At 36.2% G+C, this 20,816-nt stretch overlaps 1 protein-coding gene across 6 annotated transcripts in view; it reads left to right on the top strand.

The window, feature by feature from the left end:
* The first annotated feature begins 1,634 nt into the window (after positions 1-1,634).
* SMC2 (structural maintenance of chromosomes 2) overlaps positions 1,635-20,816 on the top strand; it is a 59,850-nt gene continuing 40,668 nt past the window's right edge. Inside the window, exons 1-10 of one of the 6 annotated variants that reach the window (XM_031944156.1) lie at positions 1,635-1,917; positions 3,672-3,730; positions 4,080-4,281; positions 5,058-5,207; positions 6,051-6,173; positions 9,568-9,606; positions 11,160-11,270; positions 11,480-11,524; positions 13,060-13,293; positions 20,331-20,480. In XM_031944156.1, the coding sequence (XP_031800016.1) occupies positions 4,114-4,281; positions 5,058-5,207; positions 6,051-6,173; positions 9,568-9,606; positions 11,160-11,270; positions 11,480-11,524; positions 13,060-13,293; positions 20,331-20,480 (1,020 nt within the window). In that variant the 5' untranslated portion in view covers positions 1,635-1,917; positions 3,672-3,730; positions 4,080-4,113. Of the gene's footprint in view, positions 2,053-3,568; positions 3,731-4,079; positions 4,282-5,057; positions 5,208-6,050; positions 6,174-9,567; positions 9,607-11,159; positions 11,271-11,479; positions 11,525-13,059; positions 13,294-20,330; positions 20,481-20,816 lie in introns of all 6 variants that reach the window. The other 5 variants (XM_031944150.1, XM_031944134.1, XM_031944162.1 and 2 more) reach the window with 5 other exon arrangements.

The raw sequence follows: 20,816 nt of genomic DNA, 5'->3' as shown, positions 1-20,816 counted from the left end.
CACTTGGGCTACCTGTCACGTCCTCTGCAAATGTGGTAGAATCATTCGGATCCACAATTTCTAGGGGGAGATGAGAATAACAAAGAATAGCAAAAAACATAACTGTGAAGGCAACATTGTTCCTAAATGTTCCAAAATGGTCTCTAGTCACTTACATGATCCAATAGAGGGAAGTTTTTGAATACTTCTTGGGTGATTAGTCCCCTCCCATATAATCTACACTCTGTCTTCACACATATGTTCACTTTAAGTAGCTAGTCCTACGTGGAGGCTAATGGTAATAATTCGGTTGAATGTGGTCAGTGTATCTGCGGTGCAAAAAAACAGTTACAAGACAGGTGAGTATTTATGATACTTCTTTGGATATCTAAGAACTCATATATTCCCAACTCAGCACATTTGAGGGACTGAAGAACTCCGGTGTTTTCTATATTTAAGAAAACCTGTTCCAATACTGGAACCAGTGCTACTTTCTTCTTTCCTGGGACTATGGGAGATAGACAGCGGTAGGAACAGAGCTTGGGAATTTTGTTCCAGATCCAGGTAAGTAAACTCATTAGCGGTCAAGATGGGATAAAGGTTTTCAGCCTTTTGTCCCAGGAAAAGCCCCTTAAGAAGGGATCACCCAATCGAGGAAGGGAAGATGCTGGCTTTGTGGCCCTCAGGGAGGGGGAAGTTTGGGATTTGTGTACAAACCCCCAGGGGCTCGCAGCTTTCAGGACACTTTCAGGATAGACTTGCCCTGTCTGAATATACTCGACAGAAACTTGCACTACGCAGGCTGAGATGAGGTTCCTGAACACAGCAAAGAACCTAGCTGGGAAAACAAATGGTTCCCAGGTTCAGAATGATTTCTTGTTAGAGGATCAACGGATAAGGCTGGGGGCAGGAAAACCAGAGTTCAAATCCAGAACAAATCTGCCTCCGTTTCCTTCTGCATGAAAGGGAAAAAGACACGGCAAGCCGCTTTCCAGGACAAGAAAACCCTAAATGGGGGCGAGAAGAGTCAGGAGTGAACGACAAAAACGTGATCCTGGGCAAGTCCGGTTTCTTCATCTGCAAAATGGGGATGACAGCGCTTGCTTACCGGGACGATCCTAAGGATAACAGGAGATAGTCGTGAAGCTATTTGCAAGCTATGTGATTATGTTGGCTACAAATGACTTGTGATTTAAGAAAACACGAGCCGAAGGGAACCAAGAACTTTATAGAAGGGCGGGGATCAGAGAAGCTGAAGCTTCTCCGAGGTTTCCAAAGTTAGGCCAAGGCCAGTTTCAGACAGATGAGAAAGGACGTTCAGATGCTCTCGTTCCCCCCTCCTGGGGCGTTTTACAAGTAGCAGGCAAGAAAAAAGGGGGCGCAAAAGTTCTGCAGGAAAGGGAAGGGCCTGGCGGGGAAGGCGGGCAAGGGGGGAGCCAGAGGGAAACGGAGAGGCCGGGGCCCAGCGAGAGGTTTTCCCCCGAGGGGGGCCGGACGGGAGGAGGGGCGGCCGGGCCGAAGGAGTCCCGGGGAATACCCGGAGAGAGAGGGCGGGGCGGAGCTAAGGGGGAAGGGCGTAGGGAGCGACCCATTAGGGGCAGAGCGAGACTTTCCGTGGTTTGAGGGGGCGGGACTAGAGGGTTGAAAAGCAGGAGAAGATTGAGCGAGTGGGAAGGGGCCCTTCTGATGCAAATTGGGTCTGTCCGGTGGCGCGCCTGCCTCCAAATGCCAGCAGGGCTCCCCGAGTAGGTTACTTCTTTGCGGAGTTTCCACCCTCTAGTGGCATTCCAAACTCTAATCTTCCAATGATCTGTTTCTGTACAATCCAGGTGCTTAGAAAATGTGAAGCCGAATGTTCAGGCTGAGGCTCGGGCGCCTATAGAGAGAGTCGGTCCTTCGCCATGGGGCCTGAGCCAGCGCCAAAATTCAAAAGAAACGGTAGGTGCGGTCTTCGGGGCTGGCGGGAACCTGCGAGTTTGACCGCCCTTCTCGAGGTGTTGTCGCCTCTCCAGGCAGACCGTTTGTCCCGGGGTCAGTTCTCTCTGTCCGGCCCCGGCCGCCACGCGCCGGCAGGTACCGGTGGTCCCGGAAGGGGGGGGCGGGTGTGTCTGTGGGGGCGCGAGTAGCGGGTCCGGAGCGAGGGAGGACGGGCGGCTTAATGTCGGGACATAGAAGCTGAAAGTCTGCGTGCGTGCATGCGTGCGTGCGTGTCAAATCCCGGGTGGGAGAGTACGTTACGGACGTGTGTGGGGGGGGTGTGTGCTCGCAGAAGGTGGGGGAGGGAGTGTGCTTGTGGGTGTAGATGGCAGGGGGGAGGCTATGGGGGTGTGCGGGGGGTGTTTGTATTTCCGGTGTACTCAAGGGGCAGAGAGCGGGATTCCTATATGTCTGTATGTGTGTGTTAGGGATGCCCGCTGGTACCTAGTAGGCGCTTAATAAATGTATCTATGTGTATATGTGTATTAGGGATGCCCGCTGGTACCTAGTAGGCGCTTAATAAATGTATCTATGTGTATATGTGTATTAGGGATGCCCGCTGGTACCTAGTAGGCGCTTAATAAATGTATCTATGTGTATGTGTGTATTAGGGATGCCCGCTGGTACCTAGTAGGCGCTTAATAAATGTATCTATGTGTATGTGTGTGTTAGGGATGCCCGCTGGTACCTAGTAGGCGCTTAATAAATATATCTGTGTGTGTGTGTGTTAGGGATGCCCGCTGGTACCTAGTAGGCGCTTAATAAATGTATCTATGTGTATGTGTGTATTAGGGATGCCCGCTGGTACCTAGTAGGCGCTTAATAAATCTATCTATGTGTATATGTGTATTAGGGATGCCCGCTGGTACCTAGTAGGCGCTTAATAAATATATCTGTGTATGTGTGTATTAGGGATGCCCGCTGGTACCTAGTAGGCGCTTAATAAATGTATCTATGTGTATGTGTGTATTAGGGATGCCCGCTGGTACCTAGTAGGCGCTTAATAAATGTACCTATGTGTATGTGTGTATTAGGGATGCCCGCTGGTACCTAGTAGGCGCTTAATAAATATATCTGTGTGTGTGTGTGTTAGGGATGCCCGCTGGTACCTAGTAGGTGCTTAATAAATCTATCTATGTGTATATGTATATTAGGCATGCCTGCTGGTACCTAGTAGGCATTTAATAAATTTATGTGTATATGTGTATTAGGGATGCCCGCTGGTACCTAGTAGGCGCTTAATAAATATATCTGTGTATATGTATTAGGGATGCCCACTGGTACCTAGTAAGCGCTTAATAAATCTATCTATGTGTATATGTGTATTAGGGATGCCCGCTGGTACCTAGTAGGCGCTTAATAAATATATCTGTGTATGTGTGTATTAGGGATGCCCGCTGGTACCTAGTAGGCGCTTAATAAATATATGTGTATATGTATATTAGGGATGCCTGCTGGTACATGGTAGACGCTTAATAAATGCATGTTGAGAGAGAGAATGAGTACATGTATGTGAGAGACACTGGGGAGCACATAGTGATGATGTTAGGTATAGTTGTCAGGTTCAGAAGGTGGTGAAAGTTAAGTGGAATGGGTTTCTTTTCTTTTAAAGGAACTGCTGAGGAGACAGTTTGGGACTGATTGTCTGAGTTGGGAAGGGACCGTAAAGATTGTCTAGTACTTAGACCTTAGTCTGACTTCTCTGCTTTTTACAGGTGAGATAATTGAGACCCAGAAAGAGGGAAGTGGTTTGGTCATGCTTTAAAATAATCAGGTAACAAAGTCAACAACCTAGACCTTCTGTTTCAGCACTCCCTGTGCTCTTTGCAGTAATTTTTCTTGAGTAAAGTGGAATTTTGGAGGGAGCATTAGATTTGAAGTCAAAACTTGATTTCTGTTTCTGGCTCTATTGTGAGCCTGGAGAAGTTACCCTAAGCATATAAGACTGACATACATGCCAAAGAAGTACTGAGGTTGATGTCAGTCTTTTACATCATTTAATGTTAAACTGTTGATGAGTACATTCTTAGCTTTAGAATTTCACTTCCTGCTCAACTCATTTACTTGCTTTATGCTGTTTCTGATCCACATAACTGATTGATGATTCATTTGTTCTCTTCCAGAAATTCATTGCCCTCTTTGGAGACAGTAGTAAAAATGCACATCAAGTCCATTATTCTTGAGGGATTTAAATCCTATGCTCAAAGGACAGAAGTCAATGGCTTTGATCCCCTATTTAATGCCATCACAGGTTTAAATGGTAGTGGCAAATCTAACATATTGGATTCCATCTGCTTCTTGCTGGGTATCTCCAACTTATCTCAGGTAAAATAGAAGTAGTAGAATGGTCATTGCTTTGGGGACAGTCAAGTTTGGATTATTACATGATAGGCTATTGCTGTCTCTACCACTTTTTGAGTTTTTCATTACATTTGTGTATTCCTCTGTGTGATTGCCTCTGAACTTGACTGAAATAATATAGTTCATTATATTTGGAGTCAGAAAGATGTGGGTTTTAATTTTGTTTCAGACATCGTATGACCCTGGACAAGATGCTGAAGCTCTCATCCTCAGTTTCCTCACAATAAAACAGATATCAAATCTGTTTCTGAGTTATCAAATTATATTAAGCATGTGAAATACTTTAAAAATTTTAAAACAAGTATGTCCATCAGCTATTATTATTGTAATACCCTTCTAACTGGTTTCCATGCCTCAGATTTTTACTTTTTTTTATTATTTTTGTTTTGTTTTTGTTTTTTCAGAGGCAATTGAGGTTAAGCAACTTGCCCAGGGTCACATAGCTAATAAGTATGAAGTGTTATAGCTTGGATTTGAATTTAGACTCCAGACCAACCCCTCCAAAATCTTTCCCCAACTTGTCTTTCTGGAACAAGTTGATATTCCATTATTTTATGGTTAATGTTCTATGAACTATTAAACAGATAGATAAAACAACTCTTGCTAACTATCAGTATTTGTATTTATAGTTAATTCACAGGATATAGCTAAGTTTTCTTATTGGAATTGAAATCTAACTTAATTTTTTCCCATGATGCAATGAGATCTTTGTACTTTTAATTTTTTATCTTTTGCTTTAGGTTCGTGCCTCTAATTTGCAAGATTTAGTATATAAAAATGGGCAAGCTGGGATTACTAAAGCCACAGTGTCAATCACTTTTGATAATTCTGACAAAAAACAGAGCCCTTTGGGATTTGAGGCCCATGATGAGATTACAGTTACAAGACAGGTGAGTCTTTATGATACTTCTTTGGATATTTAAGAACTCATATATTCCCAAGAAGAATTCAGGGTAATATTGTTATATCTGTAGAAGCAAATGCTTTTGTTACAAAATTACAAAATAAGAGCAATTGCTTAAATTATTGTAGACCTTCATTGTGAAGAATGTTCAATTAAAATATAATTCAGTCTAGTCATCTCAGTCAGGTCATAACAGTGAGATGTAAATGCTTGGTATCTTTTCCTAATGATTGGGGTATTTTGAAGAGGGCTCTGGCTAGCTAAAGACAGAAGAGTTGACCATTGCAAGGGGATATAGGAAGTGTTCAGGAGGATGAGAAGGGATCTAAGGATAAGAGTTTGAAGAAAAAGAAGACTGGGAACAAAATACAAACTTGATAGATTTAGAATTTTTGAATTGTAGACTTTTAGAGCTGGATGAAACATTCAAAGTCATTTCTTACAAATTTTGAATCTTCCACTCTCTTCTTCTACTCATTATACCATAATGCCTGCCCAGCTTGAACTAGAGTTGGTCTTTTTGCTCTTCAGCTATGTGTGGACAGATCTTAGCACTGAGATTTTTCTATCTTAAAGCTCTAAATGTTTGCCTCAATCCAGGATACTGGCTTGGAAATCAGGGGACTTTGACTTTTTTTAGTCCTTCCTTTATTAATTAGCTTCATGACCCTTTTTTATAATGTTGGTTTACTTGTGAACAAAATTGATATGTTGAACTAGATTTCTAATTCCCCTAGTGGTTCTGAAAATCTGATCCAATTCATAATATCTTACTAGACTGTGCTTCTATTTTATATCTTACTAGACTGTGCTTCTATTTTATTTTTAGGTGGTCATTGGTGGCCGAAATAGATACTTAATCAATGGTGTAAATGCAAATAACACCAGAGTTCAAGATCTCTTCTGTTCTGTTGGACTTAATGTTAACAACCCTCATTTTCTCATCATGCAGGTAACTATGGTTTTTATATTTGCTTTATATTAATTGTGATACATGGATTATCATGAGTTAATGTATGACGTAGCATTGTCTTTCCTTCTGAGTCTTCACTGATAGTACTCATTTTGCCTTATTACCCAGTTTTTCCTCATTTTTTTTGGCTGAAGTAAGTCTGTTGCCCAGTTATAATTTTCATTTGGAATAAGGCTAATTCTTTACATTGCAAGAATCTTTAGATGGAGATAGCTATTTGTGTTGCTACCTGATAGACCCACCTTTCCACTAACAGATGAAATGATTGAATTTTGAGGTTGCTTGATCCTGTGTCTTGACTCATTTCAGTTTTTCCTAAAGAATAAAAATATTCCTTATAAATATCTTGATTAATTGAAGTATTGCTGATAATACTGAATTTTTAAGCTATTTAATTTACATTTTCCCCTTAAATATCAATGTAGATAGGAAAGAATTATACATATAAAAATAATTATCACTGCAGACATTTATGTTTATATTTACATACATATGTAAATATAATTTTTTATGTCACCTATATTTTCCAGTATATTCTTTGCCTCAGACAGCCATCTTTTATAACCAATAATAGAGTAAAGAAAAAAACAAACAAAAGAAAGCAGTTGAAACAAACTTAGCAACATCAACAAAAAAATCTGATATTTGAAAAATTTTGTAACCATAGTCCCACACCTCTGCATAGAATGGGGAGATGTCTTGTATCTTTTCTTTGGGACCAACTTTGATCATTTGTTATTTTGCAGGATTCAGTTTCCATTGTTCTTTCTATTTATGTTATTGTAAACATATATAGTGTTTTCCTGATTTTGCTTATTACTTCACTTTGCCTCAGTTCATATCAGTTTTTCCATACTTCTCAGACAGATGTTCAATTGTAATCATGTATTACACCTTGTTTAGCTATTCTTCAGTTGATCGTCATCTGTGTTATTTCCATTTTTTTGCTTCTGCAAATTATGAAATTATGAATTATGATTATGAATAATTTGGTATAGATGGGATTTTTCTGTTTGTCTTTGATATCTTTTGGGTATATGCCTAATAGTGAAATGTTTCTTTTACAGTAATTATCTTGGAAAATGACTTAAACTCATCAAAATTGTAATTTTTTTTTTTTTATTCTGAGTGTTACAGACATCAACAAGTTGGAATATTTCTTTATATAAAGAACAGAAAAGAATTTGCACATAAAACTATAAATACCTATTATATACAACTTATTTAAAATGTGATTTATAAATTATACAATATATAATAGGTAAATATGTAATAAAATATAATATCAACATATTAGGGTTTTTTTGATACATCATTTTAAATGCTTCATTGATTCTTTTAAAGTATAATTTAAAGGTGATCTTTGTTTTGAATCATGTCAGGGAAAATTGCCTTTAGTTAAATTGACACTTTTATTTCTATACCATGGCTGAATTAAATATAAGAAAGTTTTTGATGCTAAATTAGATTGTGTTTTCTTGGTTGCCAGTAAGTATGACACTCTTGTGATATTTGGTTAGAAAATTAACATGGTGTTAGGCTATATTAAGGGAGATGTGATGTTTAGCAAGAAATGATAGTGTAGGACTCTGTTTGGACAAACCTAGACTATTGTGTTCAGTTTTGTATTCCATATTTTACAAAGGATATTAACAATCTGGAGAGGATCAGAGAAGATCATGTCATGAGAGATTTGACTGAAGGACCTTACCATTTTTGATCTGAAGAAGAGAAAACTTAGGAGCAACATGATAATTGTATCTAAAGAACTCTTACATGAAAGAAGAATTAGACTTATTCTGCTTGATTAAAGAAGTCGGAAGTAGGAAACCAAGAATAGAAGTTGCAGAGAGACAGATTTCAGCTCAATGTAGAGAAAATCTGCCAAACACTAATGTCAAAAAATGAAATGGACAGCTTCAGAAAGAATCCCTTCCCTAAAGAATAGGTGTTTATCCCAAAGGTTGGCTAGCAGATTACCAGTTAGATTCAGGTTGGACCATCTCATGAATTATATCCCTTCCAATTCTGGAAATTCAAGATCTAGCTTCTTTTTATTAAAATTTACTTGTACTATGTTCCAATCCTTGAGACTACTGTTAGTAGGTATCACGAACTAATCTGAAAAGCTAATATTTGGAGACAGCTCCTATATTTATATCTTGCTGCTTAATTAATAAATTTTGTGATTTTGTATTTAGGGCTTCAATTTGGGCCTCATAGAATTAAGATTAAATGATTTTTAGATTCTTATCTGAGTCCAAACCTTTTGATCTTAATTTAAGAGAAGTTAAAAGTGTTTTTGACATATAAGGCTGTGTATTCAACAGGAGTTACTATCTAAAAGAATCTCGGTTTCCTCATGTCCAAAATGACAATGAGTTTGTAGCATCATAGAATTTTAGAACTAGAAAGGACCTTATAGTTTATCTGTTCTTGTGATTTTATTTTATTGAAGGGAAATCAATATCCAGAGAAATCAAGTCTTGTCTAATGTTACATAGTTAGTAGGTGGAAGATCCTAGAATTAAAACCAGGTCTTCTCCCTTCAAGTCCAATGTTTTCTACTGTACTAATTACCCTGTCAATATAGAATAACCAATATCCCTTTTAATTAAATTTTTCTGTAATTCTAGTTAAAGTGAATACTGATTTTTAAAAAAAAAATACCAGGAGACCATTACTCTTTTGTCTTAAAGACTAATAAAAAGAAATCTCTTATCTTCCTGAAGGTGATGGAAAGGGCTTTCCAAAAGACTGATTTATTTCTGAGAGTTAAGGCTATTAGTAAACAAAACAAAAAAAAATACTATGACCTGTAATGTTCTCTTCTCTATAATATAATATTCTCTGGGAGCAGGTTTCTTGGGGGGCTTCTGGGAGCAGCCTTCATTTCAGTTCTGAGTAATAATCGCCTCAAATTCAACCAGGAGTTAAAATCCAGATCCTTTATTGTCTCCTTCAAAGTAGCCCGGTTAGCTTTCTTAGAGGCCTATCTCTCACCTTGGTTCTGAGAGCTTTTGCCACTAGTCCTTTGTCTAGCCTCCAGCCAGCACAAAGGTGGAAAATGGAATGAATCTTGACTCCTCCTCCGAGAGTGGGATTGTGAACTTCTGGCTTGTGAATCTCTTGAAGTTTCTAGTGGGGTTGTCCTTTTGAGGGCTACTCCTTATATATGCTCTCTTAAAGGTGTGAACTCTCCCAAAGGTGTGAACCAAAGTACATAAGCATTGTCTCTATCAAGTCCAGTGACTTAGCACCTTGTTTCAAATTCTGCCCCATAACAATGACTTTTTTTTTTTTTTTTGGTTACATTTTATATGCATTGTTTTTCATTAAGTGCTTTGAACATAATTTTCCATTTTATTTTCAGGGTCGAATTACTAAAGTGTTGAATATGAAACCTCCAGAGGTAAGAGCTTCATATAAACTATAATAGTGATTAATGACATGAATTGTACCATAAGTTTCTTAGGACCAGATTTATATTTTGGGAAATATATTGGATCATTTTGAATCATCTGTAGGTAACTTGTTTCTCTTTACAGTGTTTGGTTCTATCCCATATGGTAAGATAAGTTTGACCACACAAAAGATGCTTTCAGTTGTAGTTCTAGATTGGGATCTTAAGTTAGTGCTTTTTTTTCCTTTGAATAACTAATAAAATAAATGGAATGATGATAAAGTTTTGTATGATTCTGGTTCAGACATCTAGTGGTGCAGTGGGTAGAACATTAGGCCAGGAATCAGAAAGACCTGAGTTTAAATGTGGCTCCAGATTTACGTTACTCCAGGTAAACCAGTTAACTTCTGCCTCAGTTTCCTCAATTGTAAAATGGAAATAATAATAGCACTTAACCTTGTAAGACTGTTGTAAGTATCAAATGAGATAATACTTGTAAAAGTGCTTAGTACAGTGTTTGGCACATTGGAGAATCTAATTATACCTTTCCTTTATTTACCTTCTTATTTTCATTGTTTAGCAAGGAGAACCCTTCTTTCTTTTGGCTGAAAACTACCATATTCTCTGAAATGTATTTTAGCTTTGGGTGAAAGAATTAATCCCTGTAATTCAGGAGTCAGAATTTGATGTGTTCGTTTTGTAGTAGCATTATAATTATTACATTGTAGCATTGTCATATCTGGTTTCCTAGAAATACTATTACAATGTTTACACATTTATCCATTTATAACTTTACTTCCTCTGGCAATATTTCTTTGTTGTTGTTTTTTGCCTGGGAACTTAACCTATTCACAGGGGAGAAGGAAGAATTATTTGAGGAAGATTTGGTAGTTACATGGGCTTTTCAATTAAGAGGTAGTAAAGTTAGAACAGAATGGATGATAAGCCATTTTAGAGCAATGTTTGCTGCTAAAATTACTTTTTGGGAATGTTGGGATGAATTAATTAAGAGTTTTGGAGGATTAGAAGAAACTAAGAACCTCATTGATCTATTGGAAAGGAAGGAAGATAATGAAAAAAAATGCCCTTCTTTGGATTTGGAATTTAACCCTTCCCTAGTAGACATTTATACATATATACACATATATTTACTCAGCATATATGCTCTAGACCAGGCTGCATCCCAGTAGTCCTATGCTCTGATAACTAGATTAAAATGTCATTGGGAAATGTTTAACAAAGTAAATAAAGCACAATATAGCATAATGTTAATTTGTAGTTTTCCAAGTCAGTATGCAGTTATTGGTATCTGTTGTTTGATAGAATTGTTTAGGCAATAAGACTCACATAATGGTTTTTGAAGGTTCATTTTCCTCTTACTACTATTTGATATTTATGTGGTGATAGTGCTTCTTTAAAAACTAATAAAAATTTTTTTGGATTGGTAACATTCTTATGAGTGTCTTCATTTTTGATCAAGGCTAAACTGTGCTTTGTGATTATATTGAGATAATCACAGAATCTTAAATTCTTAAATATTTATTTTAAAATTCTCATTCCAGATTTTATCCATGATTGAAGAAGCAGCTGGAACCAGGATGTATGAATGCAAAAAAATTGCTGCCCAGAAAACGATAGAAAAAAAGGAGGCTAAGCTAAAAGAAATTCAGACGGTAATTAATGTTATTAGATAATTCATATTAGGTAATTATTAAGAGTTTGTGTTTAGACTTCTTATGCTATAGAAGTGGAGAAAACATCTATAGTATAGAAGTGGCAGGTTTAGATGTGATATTTTCCATTTACCTTCATTTGCCTAAAAGTATTTGCTTTTTTCTTTTTTATGTTTATGTTAATGAAGTTATAATTCTTCATTTTATAGATACTGACAGAAGAGATTACTCCAACACTTCATAAATTAAAAGAGGTATGTTCTAAATATATGGAATGATAATTGAGGGATTAATTTCAGGGCAAGGGACAAGAGGTTCAGAGGAAAAGTGACGTGACCATTAATATGCACATAGTTAATAGCAGAGCCAGAACTTAGACATGAGAACTCCAACTCCAAGTCAACACTCTTTCTATTTCACACACCTTAATTCAATCAAGGGTGGAACCTTTTGGCAGCCACATTACTTTATTGACTCATATAGAATTTGTAGACCTCTTAAATTCCCTAAGCATTTTCATGTTACTTCCTTCTTCACAACAACTATTTGTACAATCTTTATTTGTACAATTGATTTTTTTAACTCCTACTGCAGGAGTTTGTTTCTTCCTATTAAATTGCATTTTATAAAATTTAGATTATTTTTCCAAAATTTTTATTATTAAGAACGGTACATGATATCGTGTTCTTTCTTGAACTGTATAATAACAGTTGGAAAAAAGTAAAAATGTGTTGATAAAGCTAATGGGCTGTTTAGTATGTTTGTCTTTTATTAGAAAAAGAGAAGTTTAACATAGATCATTGGTGTTTTAATTTTTGCCTTAGGTTCTCTACATGCTACATATTGATATTGTAGAATATTTTCTCACATATTAATTTCAACTGACTAATGATGCTTTTTGTTAGTAAAAACAAAAATATGGTTATTTTACAAATGCTATAACATTGTGTATAAAAGCTAGTTTTTATCCAACTTTGTCTTTTGATATCCTTTTGATATTGTTTGAGTAGATTCCTGGTGGTCTAGATAGTGGCTACAAGAGAGTTGTTAAGAATCCCCTTTAAATCGGACTCAGGTTTTAGGAATCAAAGAATTCACTCATTCCCGAATTATTAGTTGCATAATGAAAGTTTATTGTTAGATAGAAGTCAGTCTTTTGGTAAACTGATTTCTATAGTGGCAGATCTATGGAAAATGAAATTTGAATGCACTGCATTCTCAGTGCACAGAAAGTCCTGGCAGCAAAGGGAGCTACTAAGGTCCATCTGCAAAAGACCTTTGTTGATGGAAGCTATTATATTGGGTGTCTTGGTTGGGGCTGGGACAGCCCAAGCAGGTCAGACCTAGTGGGAGCTGGGACAGCCCGGATGTAACAACACTTCAAAGGAGTGCTTTTTGACCAGGATTTCTAGTTGAATCAAAGGCTCTGGCATCCTGGAAAGTTAACTTATCTAGGGAGGATATGTCTTCACCAGGATGGGTAGAAAATCTGAAAGGGATCACAGATCAATAGGAAATAGTTTCTTAAAGGGACCACAATCTGCTTCACTTTCCAGCTATAAAACTATATGATTCTGTGATCTCTTTCAATATAATTTTTCACCTATGGCATTCAGTGTAAAAAAATGCTATAAAATTGAAATTTTGAGTTGTGATGTGGGTGTCTGGGTGTGTATATGTATGTGTCTATGTGTTGTGGTTTTACATGGCCGAGGGGGAGTTGGAGAGCTTCAGAATAGATTCCATTTGAATTTCAGCTTATTTTTTTCCTTATTGGTCACTTTTTCAGGAAAGGTCTTCCTACTTGGAGTACCAAAAAGTAATGCGAGAAATAGAACATCTGAGTCGGTTGTACATTGCTTATCAGTTTATGTTAGCTGAAGATACCAAAGTACGTTCAGCTGATGAGTTAAAAGAAATGCAAGCCCTAACTATCAAACTTCAAGAAGAAATATCTGAGAATGATAAACATATTAAGGAACTTAGCCATGAAATAGAAGAGTTGGAAAAAAGAAAAGAAAAGGTAAGAGCTAAAGTATGAAAGTTATAGATTACTTGTATTGTAAGGTAAAAATTTGCCTTGCAGGGCAGAGCCAAGGTGGCAGAGAAGACACACACGACATTCTAAGCTTCTCATACCTCACTACTAATTACCAAATTCAGCCTCAAAAATAGTGCTTGAGTGGTAAAATTCATGAAGATTGGAAGCACAACTTACCAGCCAAAGTAATCTAGAAGATTTCCAGAAAAGGTTTGTCCTGAGCAGCTGGAGCAGACCAGTGCAAGCAGGGAGATAGAAGAAGTGGCTAGCATACTGAGTGGACCAGGTGATGGCGGTTTCCCTTGCTGGAAAATTTACGGGGAGGACTCTACCACAGGTTGGCTGCTCTGCTTTGGTTGCCGAGGAGTAGACCAGTAGAGAAATTAAAACCAATGGTAGAATATATTCCAAAAAAACACCAGAATCTAACAGGATCTGCCTATACCCACCTAAAACCAGAAGTAAGTGACTGAGCACAAACCACAGCACAGCTGTGCAGCTGCATTCTGAAGCACAGGACTTTTGCCCAGGGCAGTCACAAATCTGCACAGCAGAGGGGCTTGGCCTGGCCTGGGGCAATAGAACTTCCCAAAGTCCCTCCCCAAAGCAGACACTCTTCTGGTGTGGTGTGGGTGTGGGGCTCTTCAAAGGTCAACTGCTAATCCCCACAGCAGGCTTCTGCCTGGGGCACTGACACTTTTGCTGCTTAGCTTCTAGCCCCAGAGCAGTTGCTAATCCACACAGCTGGGCTTTTAGCCAGGAACTTCCCCAGCTCAGCCTTGCTACCCAAGGCAGAGACACTTCCAGTGTAGAGCTTTACCCAGAGCACTTCTGCAGCTCAGCAGCTCTTTGCAGCCCGTTTGCAGGACAGCTACTGTCCATATATCTATTATATGGATAGAGGAAGCTGGTAACCTCCTTACCCCAAAGCAGACTCTAAGGACTTTAAAAAAAAAAATGAGTAAAAAAGCCAAGCGGACCATCAATAACTTCTATACAGAAAGAGAGCAGGCTTTCAACCTGGAGAAGACTAATAGCAGACAGTCTCCAGAGAAAACCCCAAGGGGGGAATATAAGTTGGTCCCCCTCACACAAGGCTATCCTAGAAGAAATTATAAAAAAAAAAATCTTAAAAGAGAGCTAGAAGAAAAATGGGGAAAGGAAAGAGAAGCTATGCAAGAAAGTACAGAAAAGGCTTATAACTCAGTTAAAGAAAAATTTGATAAAGTGGAAAAAGAAAACAATTTTCTGAAAGGTGAATTTGAAAAGGTAAAGAGCTTCCAGGGAAACAGAATTTGTGAATTGGAAAAAATGAAGAACTCCAAAGAAAGTAGGATTTGTGAATTGGAAAAAGAAAATAACTCAGTTAAAAAAAAAATTAGTGAAATGGAAAAAAATTCCATAGAGCAAAACAACTCTTTTAAAAACTCAAATGGACATATACAAAAAGAAGCCAAAAAAAGCTAATGAAGAAAATAACTCATGAAAAATCAGAACTGAACAAATAGAAATGAATGATTCGCTGAGACATCAAGAATCAGTCAAGTAAAACCAAAAAATAGAAAAAAATGTTAAGTATCTACTTGGAAAGACAACAGACCTAGAAAATACTTATAGGAGAGATAATCCAAGGATTATTGGACTTCCTGAAAATTATGATGAAAAAAAGAGCCTAGATACTATCTTACAGGAAATCACCGAAGAGAACTGCCCAGATTGTAATAGAATCAGAAGGTAAAATAGGCATTGAAAGAATTCATTGAATAGCTTCTGAAAAAGACCCTAAAATAAAACCTCCAAGGAATGTTGTGGCTAAATTTCAGAACTATCAGACTAAGGAAAAAATATTACAAGCCACCAGAAAAAAAAACAATTCAAATAACCACAGAGCCAAAATAAGGATCACTCACGATCTAGCTGTTTCCACATTAAAAGATTGAAGGGCCTGGAATATGATATTCTGAAAGGCAAAAGAACTTGGAATGCAGCCAAGAATAAACTACCCAGCTAAGCTGAGCATTTTCTTCTAGGGAAGAAGATGGATATTTAATGAAACAGATGAATTCCATTTGTTTCTAAGGAAAAAACCAGAACTTAACAAAAAATCTGACCTCCAACTATAGGACTCAAGAGAAGCAGAAAAAGGTAAAAAAGAACTGAGAACTGTATTTCTGTTAATGGATATACATAAAGAGTACATGTATAATTTGTTTTACTGATATAACATAAAAAAAAAGGAAAGTAGAAATGGAAAGGGGATAGTATCAGAAAAGGAAAAGGGGAGATAAAAAGAGGGAAACTACATCTCATGAAGAGTCAGAGGAAACCTATAATATCTGAGGGAATTTAGAGAGGGGAAAGAATATTGTATGTATCCTACTCTTATCAGAGTTGGCTCAAAGAGAAAATTATTGACATATTTGGTTTACAGAAAAACTTCTCTCACCTCATTAAAAAGTGGGAGGGGAAAAGGGAAAGAGTAATAAGGAAAAGGCATAAGAAAGGGGAAGGGATTCAAAGGGGGTGGGAGGGATTCTAAAGAGGGAGAGCTGCATGAGGCAAGTGGTGCCCATAAGTTTAATATGGGGGAAGGGAAGGGGTCAAGAAAAAAAAAGCATAATCTGGGGATAAGATGGCAGGAAATACAGAATATGTAATTTTAACTGTAAATGTGAATGGGATGAACTCTCATAAAGCAGAGACAGATAGCAGACTGGATCAAAAGCCAGAACCCTACAATATGTTATTTACAGGAAACACATTTAAAGCAGGGATACACATACAGAGTAAAAGTAAAAGGCTGTAGCAGAATCTATTATGTTTCAGAGGAAGTCAAAAAAGCAGGAGTAGCCATCCTTATCTCAGATCAAGCAAAAGCAAAAATTGATGTAATTAAAAGAGATAAGGAAGGAAACTATACATTGCTAAAGGGTAGCATAGACAATGAAGCAATATCAATACTAAACATATATGCACCAAGTGGTGTAGCATCTAAATTCCTAATGGAGAAGTTAAGAGAGTTGCAAGAAGAAATAGACAGCAGAACAATAATAGTGGAAGATCTCAACCTGGCACTCTCAGAATTGGATAAATCAAACCACAAAACAAATAAGAAAGAAATTAAAGAGGTAAATAGAATAGTAGGAAAATTAGGTATGATAGATCTCTGGAGAAAACTGAATGGAGACAGAAAGGAGTATATTTCTCAGCAGTTCATGGAATCTATACAAAAATTGATCATATATTAGGACATAAAGATCTCAAAATTAAATGCAGGAAGGCAGAAATAGTAAATGCTTTCTTTTCAGATCATAATGCAATAAGAACTACATTCAACAAAAAGTTAGGAGTAAATAGACCAAAAAGTAATTGGAAACTAAATAATCTCATCTTAAAGAATGATTGGGTGAAACAGCAAATTATAGAGACAAGTAATAATTTCATCCAAGAAAATGACAATGATGAGACATCATACCAAAATTTGTGGGATGCAGCCAAAGCGGTAATAAGGGGAAATTTTATATCTTTAGAGGCTTACTTGAATAAAATGGAGAAAGAGAAGATGAATGAATTGGGCTTGTAACTTAAAAAGCTAGGAAAAGACCAAATTAAAAACCCCCAATCAAATACTAAACTTGAAATTATAAAATTAAAAGGATAAATTAACAAAATTGGAAGTAAAAAACTATTGAATTAATAACTAAAACTAAGAGTTGGTTTTATGAAAAAACCAGTAAAATTGATAAACCTTTGGTAAATCTGATTAGAAAAAGGAAAGAAGAAAATCAAATTGTTAATTTTAAAAATGAAAAGGGAGAACTTTTCACCAATGAAGAGGAAATTAGAGCAATAAGGAGTTCCTTTGCCCAACTTTATAAATTTGATAACCTAAGTGAAATGGATGACTACGTCCAAAAATATAGGCTTCTCAGATTAACAGAGGAGGAAGTAAATTTCTTGAACAGTCCTATTTCAGAAAAAAGAAATAAAACAAGCTATTAATCAACTCCCTAAGAAAAAATCCACAGGACCAGATGGATTTACATGTGAATTCTACCATACATTTAAAGGACAATTAAACAATGCTATATAAACTATTTGAAAAAATAGGGAATGAAGGTGTCCTACCAAATTCCTTTTATGACACAGATACTGATACCTAAACCAGGTAGGTTGAAAACAGAAAAGGAAAATTACAGACCAATCTTAATGCTAAAATCTTAAATAAAATATTTGCAAAAATACTACAGAAAATCATCCCTAGGATAATACACCATGACCAAGTAGGATTTATACCAAGAATGCAGGGCTGGTTCAATATTAGGAAAATTATTAGTATAATTGACATATCAATAACCAAATTAACAAAAAACATATGATCATCTCAATAGATGCAGAAAAAGCATTTAATAAAATCTAACATATATTCCTATTAAAAACACTTGAGAATATAGGAATAAATGGACTGTTCCTTAAAATAATCAGTAGCATCTATTTAAAACCATCAGTAAGCATCATATGTAATAGGGATAAACTGGAACCATTCCCAATAAGATCAGGAGTGAAATAGCCCACTATCGCCATTACTATTCAATATTGTATTAGAAATGCTAGCTTTGGCAATAAGAGTTGAGAAAGAGATTAAAGGAATTAGAGTAGATAATGAGGAAACCAAATTATCGCTCTTTGCTGATATGATGGTATACTTGGAGAACCCCAGAGATTCTACTAAAAAGTTGTTAGAAATAATCCATACCTTTAGCAAAGTTGCAGGATACAAAATAAACCCATATAAGTCATCAGCATTCTTACATGTCACTAACAAAATCCAACAGTTTAGAGTTACAAAGAGAAATTCCATTTAAAGTAACTACTGATAGTATAAAATATTTGTGAATCTATCTGCCAAAAGAAAATCAGGAACTATATAAGCAAAACTACAAAAAACTTTCCACACAGTCAGATATAGCCAATTGGAAAAATATTAAATGCTCTTGGATAGGGCGAGCAAATGTAATAAAGATGACAGTACTACCTAATCTATTTATTTAGCGCTATACCAATCAGACTCCCAAAAAACTATTTTAATGACCTAGAAAAAATAACAACAAAGTGCATATGGAAAAACAAAAGTTCAAGAATTTCAAGGGAACTAAGAAAAAAAAAATCAAATGAAGGTGGCCTAGCTGTACTAGATCTAAAATTATATTATAAAGCAGCGGTTACCAAAACCATTTGGTATTGCCCAAGAAATAGACTAGTTGATCAATGGAATAGATTAGGTTCAAAGGACAAAATAGTCAATAACTTTAATTATCTATTGTTCAACAAAACCCAAAGACCCCAGATTTTGGGATAAGAATTCACCGTTTGACAAAAACTGCTGGGAAAATTGGAAATTAGTATGGCCGAAACTAGGCATTGACCCATACTTAACACCGAACGCCAAGAGAAGGTCAAAATGGGTTCATGATCTGGCATAAAGAATGAGATTCTAAATAAATTAGAAGAACATAGCGTAGTTTACCTCCCAGACCTGTGGAGGAGAAAGGAATTTATGACCAAAGAAGAACTAGAGATCATTATTGAAAACAAAATAGAAAATTTTGATTATATCAAATTGAAAAGTTTTTATAGAAACAAAACTAAGGCAGACAAGATTAGAAGGGAAGCAATAAACTGGGAAACCATTTTTAGAGTCAAAGGTTCTTATAAAGGCCTCATTTCCAGAACACAGAGAATTCACTCTAATTTATAAAAAATCAAGCCATTCTCCAATTGATAAATGATCAAAGGATATGAACAAATAATTCTCAGACAAAGAAATTGAAACTATTTCTAGCCATATGAAAAGATGCTCTAAGTCATTATTAATCAGAGAAATGCAAATTAAGACAACTCTTGAGATACCACTACACACCTCTCAAATTGGCTAGAATGACGGGGATAATGTGGAATGTTGGAGGGGATGTGGGAAAACTGGGACACTGATGCATTGTTGGTGGAATTGTGCATCCAACCATTTTGGAGAACAATTTGGAACTATACTCAAAAAGTTATCAAACTGTACATACCCTTTGATCCGGCAGTGTTACTACTGGGCTTATATCCCAAGGAAATCTTAAGAGAAAGGTACCTGTATATGCAGGAATGTTTGTGGCAGCCTTCTTTGTAGTGTCCAGAAACTGGAAACTGAGTGGATGCCCATCAATTGGAGAATGGCTGAATAAATTGTGGTATATGAATGTTATGGAATATTATTGTTCTGTAAGAAATGACCAGCAGAAAGGCCTGGAGAGACTTACATGAACTGATGCTGAGTGAAATGAGCAGGACTAGGAGATCATTATATACTTCAACAACAATACTATATGATGAGCAATTGTGATGGTGTAGCCCTCTTCAACAATGAGATGAACCAAATCAGTTCCAATAGAGCAGTAATTAACTGAACCAGCTATACCCAGCGAAAGAACTCTGGGAGATGAGTATGAGCCACTACAGAGAATTTCCAATCTCTTTATTTTTGTCCGCCTGCATTTTTGATTTCCTTCACAGGTTAATTGTACACTATTTCAAAGTCTGATTCTTTTTGTATAGCAAAATAACTGTTTAGACATGTATACATATATTATACTTAATATATACTTTAATATATTTAAATGTATTGGTCTACCTGCCATCTTGGGGAAGGAGTGGGGGAAAGAGGAGAAAAATTGTAACAAAAGGTTTTGCAATTGTCAATGCTGAAAAATTACCCATGCATATAGTAAATAAAGTTATAATAAAAAAAAATAATACAACAAAAAACAAAAGTTGCCTTGCAGGGTGATATTTTCAGGTATTCTTGAGCCACTGGAAAATGTCTTACTTGTCTAATCATTTTCTTTAAAGAAGCATAATATAGTAGCTTTTAAAAATTATTTACTCTCTTTATAAAGTTGAATTTACAAAGTGAGATTACAATGTAGTTGTAGATTTTAAGAAACTTGATTTAAATGAGATATGTTTTATTGTAGGAAATTGGTAACGTCCTTCAGTCCTTGGAAGATGTACTTGCAGAGGCACAAAGAATCAATATGAAGTCTCAAAGTGCTCTTGATCTCAAGAAGAAAAATCTTGAAAGTGAAGAAAAAAAACGCAAAGAAATAGAAAAAAGTATGGCAGAGGTAAGCAATATTATTGTACATTCCAAAACAAGGTATTCTAGTGTATTGTTCTCAGCAGTATTGACTTTGTAACATCATTTTTCAAATATAATCTAATTTCTTTTAACTTTATTGTAGGGGAAGCATTTTTAATATGTGGTCTATGAATTTGTCTTTAAAATTCTTTGATAACTATATTTCACTTCTTTGGAATACCATGCATTTTTATTCTATGTCTTAAAAAATATATTTTCTGAGGACTTCCATAGTCTTCACTAGATTGCTCAAATGCTGTGTGACCCCCAAGTTAACATTATTGTTTAAGGGGCTGCAAAATAGGGAAGCAGAATTGCTGAT

This window comes from Sarcophilus harrisii, chromosome 1 (assembly GCF_902635505.1).
Source record: "Sarcophilus harrisii chromosome 1, mSarHar1.11, whole genome shotgun sequence".
Lineage (NCBI taxonomy): Eukaryota > Metazoa > Chordata > Mammalia > Dasyuromorphia > Dasyuridae > Sarcophilus > Sarcophilus harrisii.
This window is presented reverse-complemented; position numbering and strand designations above follow the sequence as displayed.